We start from the raw sequence: 26,617 nt of genomic DNA, 5'->3' as shown, positions 1-26,617 counted from the left end.
ATATACTCTACACATTTCTTAAAAAAAGTCAGCCTGCACATACACTTTGCCAGAATTGTCCATGCAAGATCCCTGTTATCCACCTGCCTGCCTTTTGTCTGAACACATAAGTGTGTCTAATTAATAATGTGTTGCACTTTGGTTATGAACAGACCTGCAGTTCTCCTTATTCAGACTGACACTTCCAATGTCTAGGTCAAGGTTCTTTTCACAACTGGGTTTATCTTACATCCTCCCATTGGGTCTAAGATGCAGTCCCTAGCAGAGTTAAGAGGAAGCCCATGCAGGTTCTCTCTATTTCCCATATAAAGTCCCTCCAACGCTGACTGTCAATGTGTGACTAGAGTCGTCCATTGCTCATCTATAAGTCCATCCTCTTCCTTTCATTAAATGATGCCTCCTGGCTATCATCGCTCTGTCATAAGCAGCACTGTCTGGGCATATATTCACACTGCCTTCACTCTTTTGCCATTGGGGCAGTAATAAAGCTCAATGGGGTAGATGTACGAAGCCCAGAAGCGGTATCAGCGCACGTTATGTTAACGCTCCCCCTCTCTGGCCGATGAGATGTTTATACATCTCATCGGTAGTGCTTCCTGCTTCGCCTCGGTAAAGAGGCGAAGCGGGAAGCGTTATAGCGGCACGTTAAGTGCCGCTATAATACATCTACCCCATAGGTTCGCAAAGACAGCAGCACTAAGCTGTTTGCACTGTGGGGTCTGGCAGGGATCACTGGAAGGGGGAGTTTACTTTTCAGTCCCCCACTGCGGCAGACTAGATATACACACATCTTGTTGGTAGTGCTTCCTTCTTCACTTCGGTAAAGAGGCTAAGCAAGAAGAGCTATAGCAACACGATCTGTGCAAGTATAATACATCTACCTCTGAGTTACATTAGACCAGCAGTGTAGACCGATCTGACACGTGTCACTGTCAACGCTGTCATCCCATTCTGAGAGCAGCTGAGTCGGCTTCTGAACACCCAGGACAGGAACTAGGAAGTACACGGCCACTTGCTGCTGTCAGTTCCCGCAGAGTCTTATAAACAAAGCCAACGGTATTGGCTTGCTGCAGACGACAAAGGGTGAGAAATTTATACAAAGCTCTATTATTAGCAGCAGTAAACTTGGCCCTTTTGGGGGGATAGAGATCACCACTATATTTGCTGTGCAATATGAATACAGCTCTGATTCTTTTGGACCTATACTGCTTTACTAACGACTAAACTGCTATTAAGGGGGCCTATCCATTAGGCGACCTGAAAAACTGAACGTCTAGCGTTCAGAGCTTCAGGTCGCCGGGTGCGGTGCCCGCACTGAACAGCGTTCACTGAACGTTATTCAGTGTAGGAGACCGACCTCATATCGATGAACATGTGGAACCTGACGCTCGTCGTCAAGTTGACGAGCATGTTCCACAGATAGTCGGGGTCAGCAAGGACCCAGCATGCACGCACATCGCTGGTCCTTGCCGGCTATACATTAGACGACTTTCTGAACAATCCAACCAAAACTTCCTGGTTTAGATGTTGAATCAGCACTATTATAGTCACTATTCACCTCACTATTCACACATATAACACGTCTCATGAAATATTGCAGGAATACACAAAGAGAAGGTAGCACAATGAATTCCTCAGTTTTAATTCCCTACCATATTTTCTACACATCTTTTTTACTTATTTAATATTTTGTTTATTTTATTATGTGTTTTGTAAATTCTTTTACTTCTGAACAATAAAAGTTATGTTTTTTATTCAGCTCTGAAATATCAGCTCATAATTATGGGCACCAACTATCTCAGTCACTATGATGGAGTATTAGAAATCATCTGATAATCTTTGAAGTTTTGATAAAGATAATTTCTGGCTGTACCATGCACCGTATTTTAACACCCTTTCACCTTTGCACACTGCACATGCCCAGAAAGTGAACTGATGCAAAATGCAGCGTAAGTGCAGAGCCAAACACGAGTGAGAAGTGGCTTTCTAACAGTCTTCTGCAGGCATTTGTAAAATCATGCCTTTTCTGCACGAACTACAGAAGTGGCGCATTTTACCAGTCAGGAGGCATCTTTTCCACCTAATCTAGGGCAAACATTTGTCTGGCCGACATATCGGTTCCTGGATACACATCAGAACTATGTAACGAACGACTGAACGATCACTCATTCCTTCCTTCATTACATTGCATGGCGTCGCAAGCGATATTGTTTGGTTTGATGTGCAGCAAATCAAACCTGACGACATCGCATACAACCGCAGGAGCGCCCATATTGTGCATACACACTGTACAATATGCACAATTTGTCATTCCAGTTTGGGTATGGGATGCCAGCGCTCGGGAACACCGGTGCTCAGAATCCCGGCGCTGGCATCCCGACCAGGTTAGAATCGTGACGCCCCTAGTTAAGTAAGCCAAACCTAACCCCTAATCCTAACATTCCCTCCCTGGTGCCTAAACCTGAGCTGCACACCCTAGTGCCTTAACCAGTGGTCTCCAACCTTAATTGAGGTGTGAGCTACTTTAGAAAAATGAACCCTCCTGAAGAGCTACTAAAATTGTAGAAAAAAAATCTGGCTAATAACCGAACAATTGAAGGTAATTTAATGAAAATGAAGAAAAAAAAAAATTATTTAATTATTACAGTGATATTGTTGTAGTTTGTATATAAAATGTAAGCACATTTTACTGTTAATTACAGGCTCCAAGGAGGTATGTGCAGTTGAGGAGTAAAAGAATATAGGCAGGGCTGCTGTGTGATTTTCGGGCTGGGTAAGGCGGGAGTCACTCGCTCCGCTGTAGCGTAGGCGCCGTGGGTGGAACCACAGGGAAGCACGTCAGGTGATTGCTGTGGAAGCTGCGGCAATCACCTGACGTGCTTCCCTATGGCTCCACCCATGGCATTGATGCCACGGGAGAGCACACGTCAGAGGTCACTTGCTAGTTGACTCGGCAGTACTGCAGCTAGGAGAGCTTCCAAAATTAAGAGCGCAAGCTACAGGTTGGAGACCACTGGTCTAAACCTAACCCTCCCTCCCCGCAGCCTAAACCTAAACTCCCCGCAGTCTAACCCTAACCTTCCCCCTAGTGCCTAACCCTAATGGTGCGTACACACTGGGCGATTAAAGTGGACGACTGAACGATATCGTTATCGTTCAGTCGTCCACTTTATCGTCCATTTTTAACACAAAAAAGATGAACGATGACGACGACGCACGTTCCCACGGGTCGTTCGTCATTCTCGTTCATCGGGCTGACATGCAGGCCAACCTGACGACCTCGTCAGGTTGCTGCATGTCAGGGAATGGGTGAGAGAGCCCGGCGCTGAACGATATCGCTAATGATATCGTTCAGCGGCTGTGCTCAATGTCATGAACGACATTGAGCACAGCCTGCCGGGGACACACTAGACGATATCGCTCAGGGAGCATATCGTCTAGTGTGTATGCACCATTACTCTCCCCCTAACTCCAGTACTTACCTTCGGGATTCCGGCAGTCGTGATTTCGGTGTTAGCATTCTAACCACATACCCTTGTAGGGTACTGTCACATTCATGTTGTTAACAAAGGATAATATATTTGTATCTGTAGTACCCTGAATGTGTGTATTCTCCACTGGCAAGCATTAACATCTGTATATTGCTCAAAAGAATATCTGTGTTATCTTTGTATTATCTTTTTGTAATCAGAATCCTAGTAGAGACTTCATGTGTGTATTTCTAATTTAATTCTAACTTTCATAGGATCTCTTACAGAAGAAGGATATCAGCATGGGATTCAGGAAAAAATCATTGTTCTTGCTATATTTGATGAAGGTAAGCTCTGTCTGCACTTGGTTTTAAAATTATTTTGTCAAAAGCCAATTTGAACAAAGCTGACAATAATAGTATTTCTACTTCAGGGTCCATAGGGGTCCACAGGGTGACCTTGGGGTATAGCTGGATCCTGGATCCTCGGGCACCACGGAGTTAAAGCTTTTAGCTGCTCCCAGGATGCACTTGGGTCCAACCTCCCCTATACCCTGCCCCCGAGCCACAGGCACCTCAGTTTAAGATGGTGCCCGGCCGGAGTCGGGTCACCCTGCTGGGGGGGGGGGGGGGCTGCAGGATCAGCCCCCTAAAGCTTTTTATTTTAACTTAGTTTAATTTTTACTATCAGTTTTTTCTCTAGAGCAGCAGCGATGGGCTGTCTGTACAGACGCCCACGCTGCCGCTCCTTCTCACTGCTGGCGCCGCGACGCCAGCACTGAACTGGGGATCGCAGCGGGGGACGCCAGAGTCTGTACTAGCCGGACTCTAGTTTCCCCCGGGACTGCTGCTGGAAGACGCCGGGGAGATCAAGGTAAGCCGCGCACCGCTGATTAGCGGCGGTGCACGGGTTCCTTTTAAATGCAGTCCCATGCCCCCGGTCTAGGGGACAGACCGGGGGCGCTAGTGGTGGCGGCGGGCCCTCCCTCCAGCGGAGGCATACCCCGCCAGACCACTAGACCACCAGGGTAAATTAAGCGGCAAGCGGGATGCCGGCAACCCGGGGGTTAAATATGCTAGCCAGGGGAGGAAGCCTTCCCTGTCTAGCGGCTCCTCCCCTCAGCTCAGCGCGCCTTTCAGCTAGTAGTCTGGCGTCGCTGAGCTGCAGATACTCAGGCCACTCCTCCTCTGAGGTCTCCAGCGGCCATTTTCTTCAAGTGGCAGCGCAGATCTTCGGGGAGCACGCGGACCGGTCCCCCTGTGTACCTCTCCCCCGACAAGGACAGTGTACATAGCACTATAGCCCTCCCAGACACACGGAATCTGGGCAGGTTGATTGTAGTGGAAAGGTGCAGTGAGTATATCTTCCTGCATGGTATGTGACTTTTGCTAGTGCTGCCTGTGTCTTTTTTCTACTTACTGTCAGCCTATACCTATCCCTTTCCTTCTCCTACAAGCCCTACAGGTGTGCGGGCGGGAAGGGTGTTTCTACAGACCTCACCTATATAAATCACGTATTTGTGAGGTCCGTCACATACAGTTGTGTGCTACACAGTACCATATTGTGGGCTGTTGTTCAGCACACTGGTGAGTGCGCACGTTTTCTTCCTAAGTCATGTCCGAGGAGGAGATTGAGCACTCCGGGGCTCCGGTATTGTTCTCCTGCAGGCGCTGTTCTGCAGGAGTGGATAGGGAGGATTTGTCACAGGACGGCCTGTGCGGACGGTGCCAGGCGCTCCCTGGTATGTCTAAACCTCCCATGTCGCAGGAGCCACCATGGGCGATGTTTTCCCAAGTGCTGGTGTCCATCGCGGACCGTCTGTCGGTCCCGACTGCCGCCCCTACTAGGGCGTTGCCCCAGCCTGCCATCCCCCATTCCCCGGGTGTCCCACAATTATTGCAGACTCCCCCGGGGTCTCAGCCTGTTGGTCCCTATGCAGGGTTGCCAATGTATATTCAGTCCACCCCTGTGGCACAGCAGGCTGTGGTGCCGTTTCAGGCTCCTGTGGCAGCTTCTCCACCCTGGGTGGATGCGCTTCTGCAGCATTCCCCTTGTCTGATCAGTTGACTGATCACATGGCGGTGGCCTGGCAGACACCCAGTAAGCGTTTCCTGCCACAGAAACGCTTGGCGTCCAATTATCCATTCCCGGAAGCGCATTGTAAGAAATGGGAAACTCCGCCTGCAGTCGATTCCCATGTAACACGCCTCATCAGGAGTGCTACTTTGCCATTGCCGTCTATATCCTCGCTGAAGGATCCTACGGACAGGAAGATGGAGACTTGTCTAAAGTCTATTTATTCTCTCTCAGGGGCTGTAGCCCGGCCGTCCATGGCCATCTCCTGGGTAGCCAAGGCCATTGAGGGGTGGGCCAACGCCTTGGAGGACACATTTACGGATGAAGCTCCGGACGTCCAGAGGGCGTTGTTAGGACAGATGAGAGATGCCGCCTCCTACATTGGAGAAGCATCGTTGGATGCTAGCCTGTTGACCTCTAGGGTTTTGGCGGCAGCAGTGTCTGCTCGTAGATCCTTGTGGTTGCGGTCTTGGAGAGCAGACGCGGATTCAAAGAAAGGCTTGGAGGCCTTACCTTTTAATGGAGAATTACTATTTGGTCCGGACCTGGACAAAATAGTGGATACCCTGGCAAAATCCAAGTCAGCCTTCCTCCCTTCAGCTGCTACACCTGCTAAGGTCCGGAGCTCGGCCTTTCGTTCCTTTCGGGTTCAGAGCAAGGCAAAGGGTCTGTCCTTCCCGAGGCAGTCCGCACCCAAGACCGCCTCAAAGCCAAAGAAGCAAGCCTGGAGTGCTAGACGCCCTTCTTCCAAGCAAGAAGATAAGCCTTCTGCGTGATGGGACGGGCCTCCCTCTGGGGGACCCCAGAGTGGGAGGCCGACTTCTTCAATTCGCCCAGTGCTGGCACAATACCACCACGGATGCCTGGGTGCGAGAAGTGGTCTCCCAGGGGTATGCCCTGTCTTTTCGGCACAGGCCGCCTTGCCAGTTTTTTTGCACAAGTCCTTCTCAGGACAAAACCAAGGCCTTGCAGGTTCAGGAAGCCATAGAGGCCTTGCTGACAGCGGGGATCATTATACCCGTACCACAGTCTCAACGTGGGATGGGGTATTACTCTACGCTGTTTCTGGTGCAGAAACCCAATGGCTCTCATCGCCCCATCCTCAATTTGAAGTCCCTGAACAGGTTTCTCAGGGTTCCCAAATCCAGGATGGAAACTTTGCGTTCCATCATTCTGGCGATGGAACCGGGGGACTATATGGTCTCCCTGGATATCCAGGACGCCTACCTCCATGTGCCTATAGCAACATCGCACCAACAGTTTCTGCGGTTTGCTATTCTCCACAACCACTACCAATTCAGGGCTCTACCCTTTGGTCTCTCCATGGCACCAAGGGTATTTACCAAGGTGATGGCGGTCATGGCGGCTCACCTTCGGAGCCAGGGAATACGGTTGCTACCGTATCTAGACGACCTCCTCTTGCTGGCAAGCTCCCCAGAGGTACTGATCCAGCATCTCCACCTGACGGTCGCTTGTCTACAGGCGCACGGCTGGTTGATCAACTGGAAGAAGTCCTCCCTCATCGCAACACAGTGGATGGTTCATTTGGGGGCCCTGCTGGACTCTCGTCAGCAACGGATTTTTCAGACTCCAGAGAAGGTCTCCTCCTTACAGCTGCGGATTCACAGTTGTCTGAGCAGTGGCAGAGTGTCGGTGCACTCAGCAATGAGAGTTTTGGGGTCCATGGTGTCGGCATTCGACATGGTGGAGTTTGCCCAGTTCCATTCCAGGCCCCTGCAGGGGCTGATTCTTTCGGAATGGAACGGATTGCCACACAGGATCCGCTCTCAGATGCTGGTGTTGTCCTCGGAGGTGCGTCTGTCCCTAGCCTGGTGGCTGCAGACGGCTCATCTCCTAGAGGGGCGCCCCTTTTGGATCCCGGAATGGGTTCTGCTCACGACAGATGCCAGTCTCCGGGGTTGGGTGGTGGTGACAGGCTCCTTGTCACTTCAGGGTCGTTGGTCGGCGGAGGAAGCGATTCTTCCCATCAACATCCTGGAACTGCGGGCAGTATACAGAGCCCTGCAGTCGTCCGGCACCGCTCTTCACGGAAGGGCCGTTCAGGTGCAGTCAGACAACGCCACCACGGTGGCGTACATCAATCACCAGGGAGGGACTCGCAGTCGAGCTGCGATGTCGGAGGTGTCCCGCGTCCTGGCTTGGGCGGAGCGCTATCTTCCAGCTCTCTCGGCAGTTTTCTTCCCAGGAGTCCTCAATTGGGAGGCAGACTTCCTCAGCCGTTACGACGTGCATCCCGGGGAATGGTCGCTTCATCCAGAGGTATTCCAACTACTCGTGGACAAGTGGGGGCTGCCAGAGCTGGACCTGATGGCGTCCCGTTACAATCACAAGCTGCCTGTGTACGGGTCAAGGACAAGGGACGCAGGCGCAAGTCTGATAGACGCGCTGTCGGTGAAATGGCTGTTTCAACTGGCTTACTTGTTCCCTCCGATATCTCTGCTGCCTCGGGTCCTGCCCAAGTTCAAACAGGACGGAGGCACACTGATCCTGGTGGCCCCAGCGTGGCCCAGAAGGCCGTGGTACTCCGATCTGCGGAGCCTGTCCATCGACGCTCCGTACCTCCTACCTCAACGGCGGGACCTGTTGTCTCAGGGGCCCTGTCTTCACCCGGATCTGGGTCGACTATCTTTGACGGTGTGGCTCTTGAGACAGCCGTCCTGAGGTCTCTGGGCTTTTCTAGCTCCGTTATTACCACCATGCTGAGGGCGCGCAAGCCTGCTTCCGCGAGGATCTATCACAGAGTGTGGCACACTTACTTTCAGTGGTGCGAGGCCAGAAACTATGATCCCCATGTGTTCCGGGTTTCACGTATTCTGGCTTTCCTTCAGTCGGGTTTGGATTTAGGATTACGTCTTTCTTCGCTGAAGGTGCACGTGTCTGCTCTGTCGGTGTGGTTCCAGCGCAGGATCACTGCTATGCCGGACGTACACACCTTTTTCCAGGTAGTTTTGAGAATCCAGCCTCCCTTTGTGCCACCTGTGGCCCCGTGGGATTTGGCGGTGGTTCTTCGGGCCTTACAGGGTCCGCCTTTTGAGCCCTTGGAGTCAGTGGAGCTCAAGAGGCTAACTGTTAAAACTGTTTTCCTCTTGGCAATTGCTTCTGCCAGGAGGGTTTCAGATTTGGGGGCGCTTTCTTGTCGTCCCCCTTTTCTGATTTTTCATCAGGACAGAGCGGTGCTTCGCACTCGTCCTGATTTCCTGCCTAAGGTGGTTTCCAGGTTCCACATTAATCAGGAAATTGTTGTACCAGCCTTTCAGTCGCCTGATCTTTCGGCTGGGGAGACTTCATTAGACGTTGTCCGTGCACTCCAGGTTTATGTGGACCGGACTAGTTCTGTGAGGAAGTCGGATTCTTTGTTTATCCTCTTTGGTTTTCACAAGAGGGGTTGGCCTGCCAACAAACAGACTCTAGCCCGTTGGCTTCGTTCTGTTATTATTGAGGCTTATATGCAGGAGGGTTTACCTGTTCCAGCCTCTGTTAAGGCTCATTCCACTCGGTCTGTGGGCCCTTCTTGGGCTGCTAGCCGTGGCGCCTCTGCTGTTCAGCTCTGTAAGGCGGCCACCTGGTCTTCCATTCAGACCTTTTTGAGGTTCTATGCGTTTGACACCTTTGCCTCTCAGGATGCATCCTTTGGGCGCCGGGTTCTCCTATCAGCACAGGAGCGTCCTCGCCCTTAGTTGGACTGCTTTGGGACATCCCCAAGGTCACCCTGTGGACCCCTATGGACCCTGAAGTAGAAAACAAGAGATATGGTAAGAACTTACCTTTGTTATCTCTGTTTCTACGAAGTCCATAGGGTCCACAGGGCACCCGCCCTGATGCACCTGGCTTCATATGGGCTCTGTGACTGGTCACCGGTTTTCCGTCTCCCATTTCTGGGAGTATGGTTCTTGTGTGTTCCAGTCTTCCTTCTCTCTGTTTCGTCTCCTCCTCCGGCCTGGGCTGCTTACCAACTGAGGTGCCTGTGGCTCGGGGGCGGGGTATAGGGGTGGTTGGACCCAAGTGCATCCTGGGAGCAGCTAAAAGCTTTAACTCCGTGGTGCCCGAGGATCCAGGATTCAGCTATACCCCAAGGTCACCCTGTGGACCCTATGGACTTCGTAGAAACAGAGATAACAAAGGTAAGTTCTTACCATATCTCTTGTTTTTAAACAATTGTATAATCATCATTCATTCAAATAATATTGAAAAATTCACCTTTCATTATCTAATGTCTCTATCTTGAAGAAGCGGAATTTTTGATCCCTGAAACAAGTTTTTTTTGTTTGTGTTTTGCTTCAATAAAATTGCTCCAATAAGCATATTTTGATTTAAGACTCTATTGGCATGTAGTTTTCATTTGACTGAATCTACATATTGCATTTGGGTTTGAGGAGACCTGTTTTGCAGTTTTCGCTTCCAAAAGGAGGTTATCTCAATGTTCTCCTAGTGCTCTTTTGCTAATTGCAAACAGGACCACCCAAAATAGCGTCACCCATGCAATGCTTTCACCTAGTTTTAATTAGTGATGAGCGGTTCGGTTTCCCTGGAAACCATGCACATCCGAACTTAGGGGATCCAAGTGATTTAGAGTCCCATCTCAGGTCTTCCCGCCAAGTTCGAATAACAAAACAAAACAAAATGTCATCTTCCCGGCAACAGTTGTCACGTTTTTGGATTGAATATATGTAAGTCCCTCCCTCGTGTTCTATTTCACACAGGAGAGCAGAGGGAGAAGGTGTGGGACTGTGGTCTGAAGCACTGTGTTGTAAAAAAAAACGCCATTAGCACGCATCAGGGTGCCATTAGGACTAGGAGTGGGTAGGAGTGCTTGAGTAGGTGCTATTGTTGCTGGGGATGAATCTTAATTACAGAAGAAGACCAAGAATACTAGTAGTTTTAAACAACAATTGACTTTGAAACAAGCATTTGCAAGATGAACCAAGTATTACAGCAGGCATCCAGTTGCAAAACATCACTGAAGCCATGACGGCTATGCTAGCATTAGATCTGTGTCCAATATCCGACATCAATGTATCTGGTTTTAGAACGTGAATTGAGGTCCTGTGTCCCCGCTACAAAAGTCCATCTCAATTCCATTTTTCAAAGACAGAAATTCCTCCCCTGTATCGGGAAGTTAAAAACATTCTTTGCCTACCGGTACTGGTCAAACTAAATATTACATGACTGTGACAGCCCATTGGGTGGGTGTATTGCTTTCAGCAGCAGCAACAGCAGTATCTAACACACAACGCCAACAAATGCACAGACAGGCTACTCTCTGTATCAGTGGCTTCACTAAGAGGCATACCAGTGTCAAGCTTTGGTATGTGATAGCAAAATAGCTTACCACGCTAGAACTCTCCTCAGGATTTGTCATATCCGATAACGCAAGCAATATTATACGTGCATTGACACGTACCAGATACTTGCTTTGATTAAGTAACTTTAAAGATACTGCGAGAACTCTGTTTAAGGCATCTGTAGCCTTAGAGAACTATTATATAGAGTGACTGACAGATTAGTACTCTAAAATTGCATTTAAAAGCTGCATTCAGAGTGTGTCAGTACATTTCATTTGTTCAAATTGTATTTAGAATGCATCAAAGGTTTCCTGATTCAAATCTCTGGTGGATGGAAGACCGGTCCATTTCCCCTGAAGCCTATGCAGATTCAGGTTGAGGCACTGCCAATATCTAGATAGAGAGACTGTAAGAAGTTAGTTGCTACATGGGCATCATTTGTCACTGCCTTCTGCAACAGGCTTATACTAAAGGGGTGTTACAATTGGAAGACTCAACACTTTTTTATGGCATTCTGTCTGCCAGGTATTCTGTAACAAATCCAAAATCATTACTCCACATATGCAACTATACAGGACTGGTCCTTGGTATATGTGACCTAGGCTCTTGCCTAGTGTGACCTATCTCCAGAGGGGTAACCCAGTATTGGGCTGCAGGGTCGTTGTGGGGGTGATGGGGGTGGAGGCCAGATGGTGCACATGCCCCAGGTGATGGAAGATGCGCCCTTGGAGTAACCGCGATCAGATGTAAAGAAGGGTGATCAGCACAATCTCATAGTGCAGTGAGGGAGGTGGGCCCTGAGAAGGGAGAGGTGAAGCCGGTAGAAGAATATGGGCGGGACGGGAAGAGGAGGCAGGCAGGCCAGGAGGAGAAGGGAGTTGAGATTGTGCAGTGATGCAATTATCATATATAATATTGATACATTGGTGTGGCTGCAATTTAAGGGGCTCTGTTGGTGTTATTCTTCTTTGAGGTGGCATCTATTTCTGGGGAATGGGGGCACTAGTTAATATCTTGCCTAGAGCACACAATTGGTCAATCACAGGTAACCCTTTACGCAGCCCTTTAAGCCATTAAACCTATATGTTTATGATTTTTTGTTTTTTAAAGCAACAAAAGATAAATATAATAAGACTTGTGGATAATAATAAGGGCATTTAAATCAGTAATCTGGGATCAAGGACAGTAGAGGTTTTTATATTGGTGTGCTTATACTGAATATTAATTGCATAATGCTGCACTGATCTGACTGTTCTGAGTAAAGGTGGCATACACATCTCAGCATCAGTGGAATGTGACATCTGCTGCAAACCAAATACAGCTCAGATGGTAAGTGGAGGAAGACAATTTAAATGCTACTGTATGGAGATGTTCCCACAGAACGCTGTATCAGCTGCTGACCAGAGGAAAATACTTTGTCATGCATTTTATTGATACAACCTATTGGGTGGAACTTGAGTGGTTTCAATAGATGTCAAGCTGAATGTGAAAGAGGATGTTCAGGGCACACAGATCTCCTTAGACAGCAGGGCCAGATTTAGAAGTGAGGCCGCCCATAAGTTCAACATTATTGGCCACCCCATCCCTCTACCTTTCTGACAGCATAGTGTGCTGAGGGCCTGATTCAGAGCCGCTCGTAAGCGGCCGCTCGCTCACTCCGAGCGATATTCGCACATCTGCGCATGCGTATGGGTCGTAATGCACATGCGCCAACCAGTCATTGCGGTCGGAAATCGTGCGCTCGCAAAACAGCAAGGGCCTGCTAATTTGAGTAACAGAATGAGGCGTTTGTGGGTGGTAACAGGGGAAGGTGCTTGAAAATGGGGAGTGGAGATCCGAACGCAGGCGTGCTAAACGGTCAAAACGGGCGTTTTAAGGGTGTGCATAATTAACAAAGTGGCGTCATCGACCACGTCACTTGGTTGTCTTTTAGCCTGAACTGCTCACATGATTGCGGTAGGAAAATCCTACCACAAGAATTGCGAGCAGTTCGCACGCCTTTCGATGTACTCGATTAATCTAATAAATAGCGGAGATGACGCATGATGCGAGCGGCCAAGGGGCGTCTTTACAAAATAGCGAGCGCATGTTTCGGACGCTCGCTCAGACATAGAGGCGTCAACAGACCGCAAAGAGTGAGCGCTCATTTTAAATATCCAGCCCCTTTTTCAGAACGAGCGACCGCAAATAGCGTCCGGCTCTGAATGAGGTCCTGTGTTCCTAATGAGTGCCTCATTGAATTCCATCATACTGTACTAGATGTTATGTTATATTTTACTTGACAATCCAATCTTTATCAGACAGGTTGGAAATGCCCCAAAAATGCAACAAACAAACTTATCAAGTTAATAAGATAAACATATTTTGGTTTAAAAATAAAAAAAGTAATTTGGAAACAAAAATGTCTCATTTAAAGTTAAGATTGTGAGAAAGTTAAAAAAAATGTGTGTAGAACATACTCAGAGTTCTGTATAAATTAATATATTTCATCCAGCACCTTTTTATTTCGGGGCTGATCCAACAGCCAATGCAGTCCCAACCTCACCCCCTCTTCCCCAGCCCTACATCTCCGTACCACAATTTGCTGCTCGTTACTCCACCTGCCTGTTGCAATATAATAAATGTAGTCATAATGACAAAAAAAAACGAAGGAATCCCTGCCCTTAAGGAGGCCCTATCATTCCAGTGGCCGACCGGGGCTGGGTTTATTGATAACAGCGGTACATACACAGTGATGATGCAGGGTAACAGCTGTGGCTATAACAGCGGTATATTGCAGGTAACAGCGGTATCACTTATGAGGATCTAAGTGTGAAACACTGCACAGTAAAGATGACGTCTGATGCACATGAGCAGTAGCCCGGTGGTGACATCATCAGGTCAGTAGTCGGACCTCCCGGTGACTTCGTGTCCTAATGCCGGAGCGCACTGCTCTCTAATACATTTTCCAAATAAAGTGTTCCTCCATAGATAATAATTTGCTTTATTTAACTTATTGTCTGAGCTGTGTTTAGCTTGCATCTAGTGTCACATTACGCAGAAACAGAAGCAGCTTATGGTAGGTAAAAATTGTTTTAAGAGGGATGCTAATACACGCTTTGGGTGTGCAGCCCAGAAAATGCAACTAATTGAAAAGAATGTTTCTCCGTGTATAGGTCACAGTCACTATTCAAATAAATTAGAAGATGAGCAGCTGCATACAATCAATGGACATATAAACGGTTCTATTCCAGGTAAGACGTAAGCTGTCCATACACTTTAAGATTATCTTTCCGATAAAGCTAATTGGCTGATTGGAATGAAAATCAACCATTTCTTCCCAAATACTGGAAAACAGACGAAAATAGTAGTTCAGCCCCACATACAAGTGTCATACCCAGTTTCCTGGAAGCCACCAACCTTTATTGCCAAGCCATAGACTTTTTTTTTTGCTTTTTACCTCTAAAATTTGTGACTGCTAGAAGGTATGTAGAGAAAGAAGAAGTTATAAAATGTTTGCCTATGTGATGAATTCCTACAAGTTGATTGGCTTTCTTCTCAAAAGGTTAGTTGGCATGCGCTGGTCATCTGTACTTATGTCAGAGGAATTCAAGTTAATTACTTGAATTAATAAATAAACCACCTATTAAATTTCATATTAAATATATCTACTTAAAACATCTCTTTGAAATAACTAAAAATAAGGGGCATATATTTGAAGGGGAAAATAGCTCTTTTGCCATTGAAAATAATTTTTTTTATGACAATAGGTCCTATTATTTATTTTATTATTACATCATGTGAGTGGGATGAAGTCAGGAAGCTGACGGTTGAAATGCCAACCGCCGGCTTCCCAACTGTGCAATCCCGACGGGACAAATGATAGGCGTCGAAATCCCAACGCCTATCATTATCCCTACGTTGGGAGCCCAGCATACCGAACAAAGGGAAGCTGGGCGGCAGGGGGGGGAGGGTTAGGTTAGGGGCTCCCGGGAGGGACTTAGGACTAGGCACCCCCCTGGGAGGGTTAGGCTAGGGGAAGGGGGGGTTAGGGTTAGGCACCCTCGGGGGGAGGTTAGGACTAGGCTCGCCCTCCCGAGAGGGTTAGGTTTAGGGTGCAGGGATGGGGGGGTTAGGTTTAGGCACTAGGGGGGAAGGTTAGGGTTAGACACCCCTAAGAGAGGGTTAGGGGGGAAAGGGTTAGGTATAGTTAGAGTACTTACCAATCGGGATTTCCATTGGTGCCAGTCTTCCAGCATCAGGATTTGAACTGCCGACCATAGGTCCGGCGGTCATTCATACCGATCCCATTTGAGTTACCACCCGCAATAACATGGGTATATCTGTGATTAATCCTGCGTGTGGTAAGTTGCACTGGCATCACCTTTACATGGTAAAGACTATTTCACAAGGATAACGATAAATTAGCACAATTACAAAACTGCCTTGTAAATGCCAGTATCGTTGGGTAGTTGATTATATTGGTATATTTTTCTTTATAAATTGGGAGCATAAAGAATATTTTATTTTTATGATTTGCGATCATGAACTATACTGTGATCCCGTGATCATAAACCAGAGGTCTGATATGAATGAAACCACCACACATCAATTCACTATTATATTAATATATTAATAGATATAAATACACTTATTAATAATATGACTAATAGTAATCACAAAATGGTTGTTTATAACTTGCCAATAAAAATGATGTCCTCATCTGAAGCTTAATTATATAAATATAGATGAGACCAGCAATGTGTCTCTCCTTTGCTCCAAGTATGCTATGCAGTGTGTAACAGACCTTTAATGTTAACCTCAGCGCTAATTAAATAGTAAGAGAAGACATGGCTGGGAAAAGTCACATAATCATCATATAATTAATCAAAGGTAAATTTAATATCCTAAAACATCAAGTTGAACGGTCAAATTAAAATAAATACTTCACAACATTGTACAGAAAGATCTATCATTACCTGTATATAAAGTAGCAAATTTGCACTTATAATGTATCTAAAGGAGGTGGATCCTGAAACAATCTGGTTTTACCAGTAAAAAAAAATAAAAAAAAACATATGTGATGCTCAATGGTTTAAGTCCACACCTGCAATGGATGTGAAATAATTAGAGTCCCGTTGCCGTTCAATGTTAATCAGTTGTATATGCTCTGTATAGTCCTACTGGGCTCCACAGTGTGGATAGTGTTTCCAAAGCATATATCACTTGTATTGGGAGATAAAGGAAGGCACTTCTTCAGCAGGTGATAACGGGCAGCGGCTACCTGTCAGATGTACACAGTCTCGTAAGCCGTGTATAGTTCCCAGCCTCGACCTAAATTCCGCTAGTGTGTCCCACTGCATGATAAAGCGTCTGTCTCTCCAGAACTCCACAGCAAAAGCAGGTGACCAAGAGTATCCCAACGGGTCCAATGTCCTTCCTTCTCATGGGCCGTTAGTACACAGCTTCCAAGGAACTTACACCAGAATAGTCTCTGGTACACAGCTTCCAAGTGCATTTACAACGGTAAAGTCTCTAGCATTTTTTGCTCCTGTAGATGGAAGCTTTATCAAATGACATGCGATTATGAATATTGTTACCAGCAAAGTGGAGCTCCTAATAATAGATAGGTCCTTTAATCTCGGTGCAATCATATATTTATCTGACCATTTGTTGCTATCATTAGCATAATTTTGTATGGGTTCAACCATTCAGGGCAGCTACTATGGCCTGTAGCAAAAATCCCATTACAGCAGTTTGATTGTTGCTTTGTATCAGTTTTGCTATCAGAACATAGTTACAGTATATTTTGCTATTATTAATTTTTCTTACATGACTTGTTTCTCTATCCACTAGAGCAGATCGTGTGTCATCAGAAGCCAGTTCATTTGCATGTCATTGGATTTGGGACACATTTTGAGGTTCACAGCATTTCCCTGGAGAGACATAACTTTGTAATAAGAGAACATCGAGTTCCCATACTTTCTGTTACTGCCTTTAGTTTTCTGACAGCAATAGTACATCTGGGGGAGAAAGGAGTATATACTCTTTCCTGCCAGACTCGGACACACCCTAAAGGTATCTATCTATTAAGCAGAAAGCTGTGATTTCATTTTGTAATGCATGATTTTATAGTATCTGTTCTGTTAACTAGATAATGCATATCTGCAATAACAGAAACTGCAGTATGAAAAGACCAACTCCAAATGTTTAAAAATAGTCATAACACTGTTTATTTCAAGTCCAGAACTCTCCTGCCCCACCATTATATATCTACAGTCAGGTGCATAAATATTGGGACATTGACAGAATTTTCATATTTTGGCCTCTATTCACCACCACAATGGCTTTGAAATGAAACAAACAAGATGTGCTTTAACTGCAGACTTTCAGATTTAATTTGAGGGTAATTACATCCAAATCAGGTGAACGGTGTAGGAATTACAACGGTTTCTATATGTGCCTCCAACTTTTTAAGGGGCCAAAAGTAATGGGACTATCAACTCAAAAGCTATTTCATGGACAAGTGTGGGCTATTCCCTTGTTATTTCATTGTCAATTAAGCAGGTAATAGGTCTGGAGTTGATTCTAGGTGTGACATTTGCATTTGGAATCAGTTGCTGTCGACTCTCAATATGAGATCCAAAGAGCTGTCACTATCAGTGAAGCAAGCCATCATTAGGCTGAAAAATCAAAACAAACCCATCAGAGAGATAGCAAAAACATTAGGTGTGGCCAGATCAACTGTTTGGAACATTCTTAAAAAGAAAGAACGCACTGGAGAGCTCAGCAACACCAAAAGACCCGGAAGACCACGGAAAACAACTGTGGTGGATGACAGAAGAATTATTTCCCTGGTGAAGAAAAACTCCTTCACAACAGTTGGCCAAATCAAGAACACTCTCCAGGAGCTAGGTGTATATGTGTCAAAGTCAACAATCAAGAGAAGACTTCACAAGAGTGAATATAGAGGGTTCACCACAAGATGTAAACCATTGGTGAGCCACAAAAACAGGAAGACCAGATTAGAGTTTGCCAAACAACATCTAAAAAAGCCATTACAGTTCTGGAACCACATCCTATGGACAGATGAGACAAAGATCAACTTGTACCAGAGTGATGGGAAGAGAAGAGTATGGAGAAGGAAAGGAACTGCTCATGATCCAAAACATACCACCTCATCAGTGAAGCATGGTGGTGGTAGTGTCATGGGGTGGGCATGTATGGCTGCCAATGGAACTGGTTCCCTTGTATTTATTGATGATGTGACTGCTGACAAAAGCAGCAGAATGAATTCTGAAGTGTTTCGGGCAATATTATATGCTCATATTCAGTCAAATGCTTCAGAACTGATTGGACAGCGTTTCACACTGCAGATGGACAATGACCCGAAGCATACTGCAGAAGCAACCAAAGAGTTTTTTAAGGCTAAAAAGTGGAATGTTATGTAATGGCCAAGTCAATCCCCTGACCTGAATCCGATTGAGCATGCATTTCACTTGATGAAGACAAAACTGAAGGGAAAATGCCTCAAGAACAAGCAGGAACTGAAGACATTTGCAGTAGAGGCCTGGCAGAGCATCACCACGGATGAAAACCAGCGTCTGGTGATGTCTATGCGTTCCAGACTTCAGGCTGTAATTGCCTGCAAAGGATTTGCAACAAAGTATTAAAAAGTGAAAGTTAGATTTAGGATTGTTTAGTTTGTCCCATTACTTTTGGCCTCTTAGAAAGTGGGAGGCACATATAGAAACTGTTGTAATTCCTACACCGTTCACCTGATTTGGATGTAATTACCCTCAAATTAAATCTGAAAGTCTGCAGTTAAAGCACATCTTTGTTTCATTTCAAAGCCATTGTGGTGGTGAATAGAGGCCAAAATATGAAAATTCTGTCAATGTCCCAATATTTATGCACCTGACTGTATATACAAAGTGACAACTTTATCAAGAGTATCCCTTTCCAGTACTGGCTAGCAGGGCCATTTGAGCCATTGTGGGGGTCCTTGTCCCAGGGTGGGGCGAGACCAAATGGGGGTGTGGCTATATCCCATTGTAACCTCTGTGGGTAATGTGCAAAATGGTGGTGCATGCTGAGGGGATGTGGTTGTGATGTCTTAGGGAGCATGGTAATGCTTCTTCTGTACTCTTGGGCCACTAAAGAGGACCAGGAACTTTGTGCCTGCTGGGAGAGCAGTACTCTGAGCTATCTCCTTTTTTTGCATATATGCCAGGCACTAGGACCCGGAGTCTGCAGTAATGTGCGACGTCAGACCTGTTGTGCTATTGCACATGTGCAGACTGTAGCCATCTTCTTTGCTGTATAGAGCAGGGGTGGCCAACCAGTCAGATGCAAAGAGCCCAAAAACATCTGTAGGTATGTCAAAGAGCCAAAATTGTGCATGCGCCTTGTGCCAGCTAGGCCATGACCCTGGTATGACGTTTGTAGGAGCGTGATCGTGTGTCACAACCCCATTTTTAGTCAGGCTGGTGTCAAACTAAGCACACCGAAAATAATACATAATTTACATAATAATCTGTTAAAGGGCATGAAAAAGCCAGAGCAATATAGGAAACATTTAAAAAAAAACGGATCCACATAAAATATATGAAACGAGCCAGATCCACATAAAATACACTGAAAAAGCCACATTCAAAAAAGATACACTGAAACAAGTCAAATCCACATAAAATACACTGAAAAAGCCACATCCACAAAAACTACACTGAAAAAGCCACATCCACATAAAATACACTGAAAATGCCACTATCTCATAAAATACATTTTAAAAGCCACATAAAATACATTTTAAAAGCCACATACATTGAAAAAAACCCAAAACAGATTGACATAATACAAATTCAGCCCCTCCATGTGTCACTATAGCAGCCCCTCATGTGTCACTGCAGCCCCCATTTGTTACTCCGGCAGCCCCTCGTGTCACTCCTGTCCCCCATTTGTCACTCCAGCAGCCCCTTATGTGTCACAACACCAGCCCCTCCATGTGTCCCTCCACCCATGTGTCACTTCAGCAGCCCCTCTTGTGTCACTCCAGTCCCCCATTAGTCACTCCAGCAGCCCCTCATGTGTCACTCCATCCATGTGTCACTTCAGCAGCCCATCATGTGTCATTCCAGCCCCCCATTATGTCTCTCCAGCATGTCAAAACAGCAGCTCCTCCATGTGTCACTCCACCCATGTGTCACTTCAGCAGACCCTCATGTGTCACTCCAGCCCCCCTCTCCTCGGACCATCCCAGTCCAGCCACCCTTCCTCTTACTCCACGGGCCACTCTAGTCCCCCAACATGTCGAAAATAAAATGAAAAAAACAAAAACACTGCTCTTACCTTGCTGCGGACTGTCTGGCGTCGTGGCTGCAGCTTCAGTCACAAGTTAAGCTCCACCTCCTGTTTGTGGCGTGATGTCATCACGCCATGCCGATACATGCCTTCAGAGCAGACTGCTGCAATGGACGAGCCTCCACTGAACAACTGCGCTCCTACCAGAGGAGGCAGTCTGTTATAGAGTGATACCATGGTCACCATCAAAACCCAGGTAGGCCGCGCTATTTAAATGATGCTCAGTTGGTATTAAAGTTGTAATGTGTGCCAAGAAAACTTTCCCCACACCGTTACCACACCAGTACCCTGAACTGACAGGATGGATGCATAGATTCATGTTTATGCTGAGGTCTAACCCTACCATCTTTATGTCGAAGCAGAAATCTATATTCATCAGTTTATCTTAGTTTCCAGTTCTTAGATGACAAGAGTGAAACTGGTTGTGGTCTTTTGCTATTATAGACCATCCACTCCAATGTTAGATCTGCTGTGCATTTAGAGATGCTCTTCTGCATACCGTTGTTGTAACATACGGTTATTTGAGTTTCTGTCACCTACCTGTCCACTTGGACCAGTCTGGCCATTCTCCTTTGACCTCTGTCATTAGCAAGGGGATTTTTGTCCACTCAGTGATTATTTTTTTTTGAACTGAGTTGCTGCCACATGAATACGTGATTGGATATTTGCGAGAATATGTAGTATTTATATACAAATAAAATAAACTTTTTTATGTCGAGTATAGGACTGACCAGAGGGGAAGACTGTGGAGGAGTTGGTCAGCTTAACATATATTCTGTCTGACTTAATTTTTTTTATTTTAACAATCTTGTGAACATCCCACTTGCACCCCATATATGGTTGTAGAATGCAATGGAGCAATGTATTTTACGTTCCAACTTTTCCCAGCCCATCAATCCTGTGTTTACCTATTGTTTGTGAAGTTAGCCCGTTTTGTATGGGTGTCATTCCATTAGGAGTAACATTTGTGATAATAATATTGTTATTTGAAGCTCATGATAAATTCTCATATAAAATAGTAATACACTACACTCAACAGGTACAATGACATCTCTGATCAAAGTAGAAGATTGTAAATCTGTGACTGTAAACCAAAGGCGTGTATCAGACTTATATGATTATGAAGATGAAGATTACTATGAGTCTACAATATGGGATTTGGATGCTAATAATGATGACATATCAAATATTCAAGTACGATCAGCTGGCAAAAGTAAACCTGTAACATGGATGCACTATATTGCAGCCATGGAGACTGAGTGGGATTATCAACAAGAAAGTGGAATAAAGTGAGTAGAAGAAATGCATAAACTACAATTTACATCTAAACAATATTTAAATAAAATACTTTAAAAGGAGTAAAAAATGTTTGGTAATGCCATTTATATTGTAAGGGGAAATTGGGCATGTCTACATTGACTCTAATCAGGGTCTGGATGCAAAAGGTGTCCAATACTTTCTGTTATTGTGCACTTTCACTAAACAGTAAAATCTTCTACTGTTTAGTGTAAATGATTTTGTGCCTCGTTTAAGCCCAAGCAGGTCCATGCATAGGGGCTATGCATGGGCTTAAACAAGACCCAAAATTTAGTTTTTAACTGCAACTTTGCCGTTGACCTAATAATTTATGTTGGTTGTGTACTAACACTCCTGATATTTCTGTTGGCCCAACTGTAGTTCCCCTTTCAGTGGGTCTGTCCCTTTGTGTGATCGATAGTGAACTGGCCTATTGTGCACAAGACAAGGACATTGAAGATTTATCCCCTCCTAATTACCTGAGTTTTTCCTTTGAGATCTGAAATTATGATACTTGGTAAAAAAAACAAAACAAAACAAAAACATCTTTATCTGCAACATTGTTTATAACTATATCAGAGAAAGAAGTGTTTCTATTTGCTATTTATTTTAAAGAATCTGTGGCAGCAGCAGAAGCATTTTGACTATTTATATCCATGTATTCATTATATGAATTTTAGTATATTTTGTGTTACTCAATATTTATTTATTTATTTTTATTAAAAGAGAAGTCATCTCTGACTTTGCTCAAGTGGTGTCCAACCAAATAGCAGTGTGGTCTTATTGACTTGCGGCAGGTGTGGATCAATTTGGATTGTTAATATTTATTAGCGCCAGAATTTGGGGTACTTTCAATATCCCTATTTTTTTTCATTATTGTAGCCTGTGGGCAGCATTCCACTAAAGTTTCTGGGGCCGTGCATGCACAGTAATATGGCCGGTACCCAAACCAAAAGTGATCCTTTACTTCTTACACATCGCAGGGACAGGTTCATGTTGGACCCCCTGTTCCTGCATGTGATTAATTGTACATTCAGACGATCCTTAGACTCTTATTGCAGCTATATGCAGTGATCACAAATGATAATTATCTGTACCAAGTGCCAATAATTGTTAAATATGCCCCAGTGTATGGGTGCTGCAGTTAAAATAAAGACACTAGGTAAAATGACATCCCTCTTCATATACAGATTTAGAGACTCCATCACACACAGATATACAAGTGTAGCATATATCAAATTAATCAGCACAGTCTGCTGGTGCATTCTAGTCAAATCGCATTGCGACTTAGACACATTTTTCGGCAAAAAGTAGTCCGGCGCTAGCCATATCTCATGGGATCTGGCGTGTCGAGAGGGGATTTTTTGCCGTGACCTCAGCAAAAATGTGTAAGAACACCTGTATAGGTAGTGATGTCTATGTAAACTTTAAGTGAAATATGTTCTTTTTCAAAACACATTTGTTCCACTTCTACAGCTAGTAAGCTGTAGATAATTTGCTATTCTTCAACACCAGTAAGCCTAATAGGTCATTGAAATTAACCACGTCAATTTAATTCAATGTTTATTAAAACCATGGCATACACAAACTTTGAATAACATTGCATAAGGTGTTCTACACATTCACTTTACTTTGCAAATGTGGATTTTATATTTCTTCAACACATTCATTAAGGATGATTTCATTACTGTATTTTTTTTGTTTTCATTGATTTTCTGCTTGATTTTTCATCTCATCCCATCTAGTTCCCGTTATACTAAGGTTGTGTACAGAGAATTTACAAACTCCCAATTCACCCAACTAAAACCATCAGAAATTCCAGGAACTGGGATCCTTGGGCCTGTGCTTAGAGGAGAAGTTGGAGATCAAATCCAGGTAAATAAATATAAATAAAAAGGTCATATACCACTGACATATATAATGATGTTTTAAAACATATGTGGAAATGAAGAAGCACTACTCAATAACTTGAGAAATCAATGCAAGATGATACAGTAGTGGATGATGCTTCACAAAGAAGTCTTGTTAATTCCTAGCTAGTCCAGTCCTTGGTTACACACAGTGTCACCTCCTCACCAGTGTGTAGGATTGTGAATTGTTTATATAATTACATAGTGGTATGAAATGTTCTGTGGTGCCTGTCACCAAAAAGCTGAATTCACAAGGTGACAAAAAATTTGGAGAAATTGGTGAATGTAATGTAACATTTGTGCAAAGCAAGTGTAGCTCTTGATAGTAACATTTTCCTAGCAATGATACCTTTACTCAGTGTTTGGCTTTATAAACAATATCCACAATCCCATGATGGCACCAATGATTTGACATATTAGAGATATTGGGGATTCTGGAATGCAATTAAGTGGCAATTTTACTTAATAAAGTTTACTAAAAGCTTCTTTTGGCATGATGGAGGTACAGTGGCTACTAAGGCCCTCATTCAGAGCCGTACGCTCTGAGCAGCCTATACGAGCGTGCAGTTTGATGGCCGCGATGGTCCTGACCATTGCGACCATCGAAACTGCGAGCCGGAGCCTGCGGTTGAGGTTTTCAACCGCAAGGCCCGGAGTGATTTTGGCTCTATCAGAGCCAAAATCACTCCCACTGACATCACTAGTGATGTCAGTGGGCCGGCTTCTGACGGTAGGCGTTCAGTTAGGAACGCCCCCGTCAGGGAGGCACGCCCACCAAAGGGGGCGTGCTGTCAATCAACATCGACAGCACGCCCCCTTTGATTGACACAATGAGCGAAGGAAAGTCCTTCGCTCGTCGCGTCTGGCGCATGCGCACGACGGAGCTCCCTCCATCGTGCGCATGCTCAGTGCAGAACATCGACCCACTTGCGAGCGGACAGCCGCTTGCGAGTGGGTCTGAATCAGGCCCTAAGTATGTAGAACAAAAAGACTTACTGTATGTCTGATAGCAGTATACATTTGTTGTGCTTAGTGGGCCAAGCATTGTGTGTGAGATTACGTGGTGGCACTATAGTATAAGCCTCTATTTGCCTAAAACATGAGAGTTACACTCTTGTTAGCAGCAGTAGCATAGTAATGGCTAACATCAATGGGTGCTGGTGCCAAGTATCTGAGAAAATCAGTACATTGCATTAATGGATCATTTGTTGGAAATATAGGCAGGTTGTCAGCATGGAGAATAAAAGATTACAGCATTGGCATATGAGCATATTAGACACACTTGAACAGGTAAAGGAGTTCAATGTTTTATTGCTAACTCATCGCCAAAATTAGCTTCCCAGTGGCTCATGTGTGGGCATTAGGATATAGACAGCTGACAGATGAAATCATAGAACTAATCAAGGTCAGTAAGTATTGGTTATCTAGGTATAAAAGAACTGTACCTATACCTCAACTAGGTACAAAATAACTATACAAGGAATGAGTCAGATGCAAAGAAATTATCTGTAATAATCATGCAACAAGACAACAAAGATGTAAAGTACAAAGCAACATGTTAAGGCAAGTAGCAGATAGGCAGAATAGTCATGAATTCACAGTGCTTAATCTAATGCTTTGTGTTAGTGCAGGGTAGTCGCATCGACAAATTCACAGATGCTCATTACTCATGTGCTTCTGCTGAAAAATACTAAAAACATAGGGTGGTAACAGTGACTATGCAGAAATGCTTGCATTCAAGGGTAGCCTCCATCCATCAGGTTACCACCCTCTTTCCATTCATTCTCTTTCCTAAAGGAGTGGGAGCATTGCTGATTTTACAGCAATAACAGCATTGACAGGATAGAACACACTTTAGACTCTGTAATCTATAGGGAAATAGGAATTTGATACATAATGATAGGTGATGCATATTGATACAGCCAGAGGTACTTGGTGGGCTGTGTATGATCCAGTCACACAGTGTTGGCTTGGGGTCTCCAGGGGGTGTCTGAGTGTAGAAAGAGAACATATGTAAAGTTATGTGTAGGTCTGACGGGACGGACACTTGATCATTTCTACTTTGTATGATCCTGACACCTGGCAAAACACAATGATCCTATCTTGTTGGTTGCCCAGCTGTGAGATTTAATGACTTTTATTGATGGTCAGTCTATTATCTGTATAATGTGATATATAGCGAAGGCATTACTTTATTGACTATAATTGCATGATTAGTATAACTAAGTTGAAGATGGGTTTTAAGATGGGAAATGTTGATGCTCTTTCTTTATGTACTTGTACAATTCATAAATTAACCCAATTTTAAACAAAAATGTGACTGTATAAAGGGGAGCTAGTTGAGTAGAATAGTCTATGGAGGTTATGTGAGTTCTTCTGGGATTTGATAAGCCTCCCTGAAGAGGTGAGTGTTCAGAGAACGCTTGGAGGATTGGAAGTTAGAACAAAGTCTTGTTGGGCAAGGGAGGGCATTCCATAGGAAAAAAGTCCTGTAACCGTGAATTCCTTCATCACTAGTGCATTTTCTGCTGCAGGAAACATTGCATAGAGGCAACCTGCCAGTTAAGAATGACACTATATACTCAACCTGTAAAAAAGACAGAATAGCATGTTGTTGTGTATTTTTTTTTTGCCTCATATTTACATTGTTGTGCATCGAATTCAGTTACTATATTTTACGCACTGACTTCGTCCTAAAAAGCGAAAAAAACAGTATTTTATAACCTACGCAGAGTTGGCCGCAAACTCAAGATGTAGCCAACTCTACATAGATATAAAATGCCGCTTTCCTGTCGTGCTGTCTCCCCTTCACAGTCACTGGCAAAGTCGCGTCACTACAGTACGTGACCTCCAACCCAGATTCCATGTGCACCACTGCGCGTGCTCTCTGTCTGTTCTCTATAGGAAGAGGATGTGCCTTGGAGTATCTTGTTATAACGAAGACTGTGTCACACATACTGGAGACTGTGCTACACAGCGGAACTAGAAACCTCACTGTGTCACCACCAATTACTATTACTCCATCTACACACACCACCTGCTAATGCACCCTGTAAGTTCCTGGCTGGATCTGTATGTACATGTTTACATTAATCCTGTCTTGCCCTGCATCCTGTTATCTGCCAGTTACTAAACCAATAAGTCTGGTTATGTTATCTTCCATGTGGACTGATCTCCATTGCTCACCGCTGACACCTATCAATGCCATAGGTTCTGCCAGTGT

General features: G+C 44.8%; 1 protein-coding gene across 5 annotated transcripts in view; it reads left to right on the top strand.

Annotated features, from left to right (window-relative positions):
* LOC148542789 (coagulation factor VIII-like) overlaps positions 1-26,617 on the top strand; it is a 306,775-nt gene that overhangs the window by 67,572 nt on the left and 212,586 nt on the right. For all 5 annotated transcript variants that reach the window (XM_088467390.1, XM_088467391.1, XM_088467389.1 and 2 more), the window contains 5 exons: positions 3,746-3,817; positions 14,005-14,082; positions 16,685-16,906; positions 21,228-21,477; positions 23,230-23,359. In XM_088467390.1, the coding sequence (XP_088323516.1) occupies positions 3,746-3,817; positions 14,005-14,082; positions 16,685-16,906; positions 21,228-21,477; positions 23,230-23,359 (752 nt within the window). The remainder of the gene's footprint in view (positions 1-3,745; positions 3,818-14,004; positions 14,083-16,684; positions 16,907-21,227; positions 21,478-23,229; positions 23,360-26,617) is intronic.

This window comes from Taudactylus pleione, unplaced genomic scaffold (assembly GCF_031769625.1).
Source record: "Taudactylus pleione unplaced genomic scaffold, aTauple2 ptg000009l, whole genome shotgun sequence".
Taxonomy (NCBI): domain Eukaryota; kingdom Metazoa; phylum Chordata; class Amphibia; order Anura; family Myobatrachidae; genus Taudactylus; species Taudactylus pleione.
The sequence above is the reverse complement of the archived record's forward strand: the minus strand, read 5'-3'. Positions and strand labels throughout refer to the sequence as shown.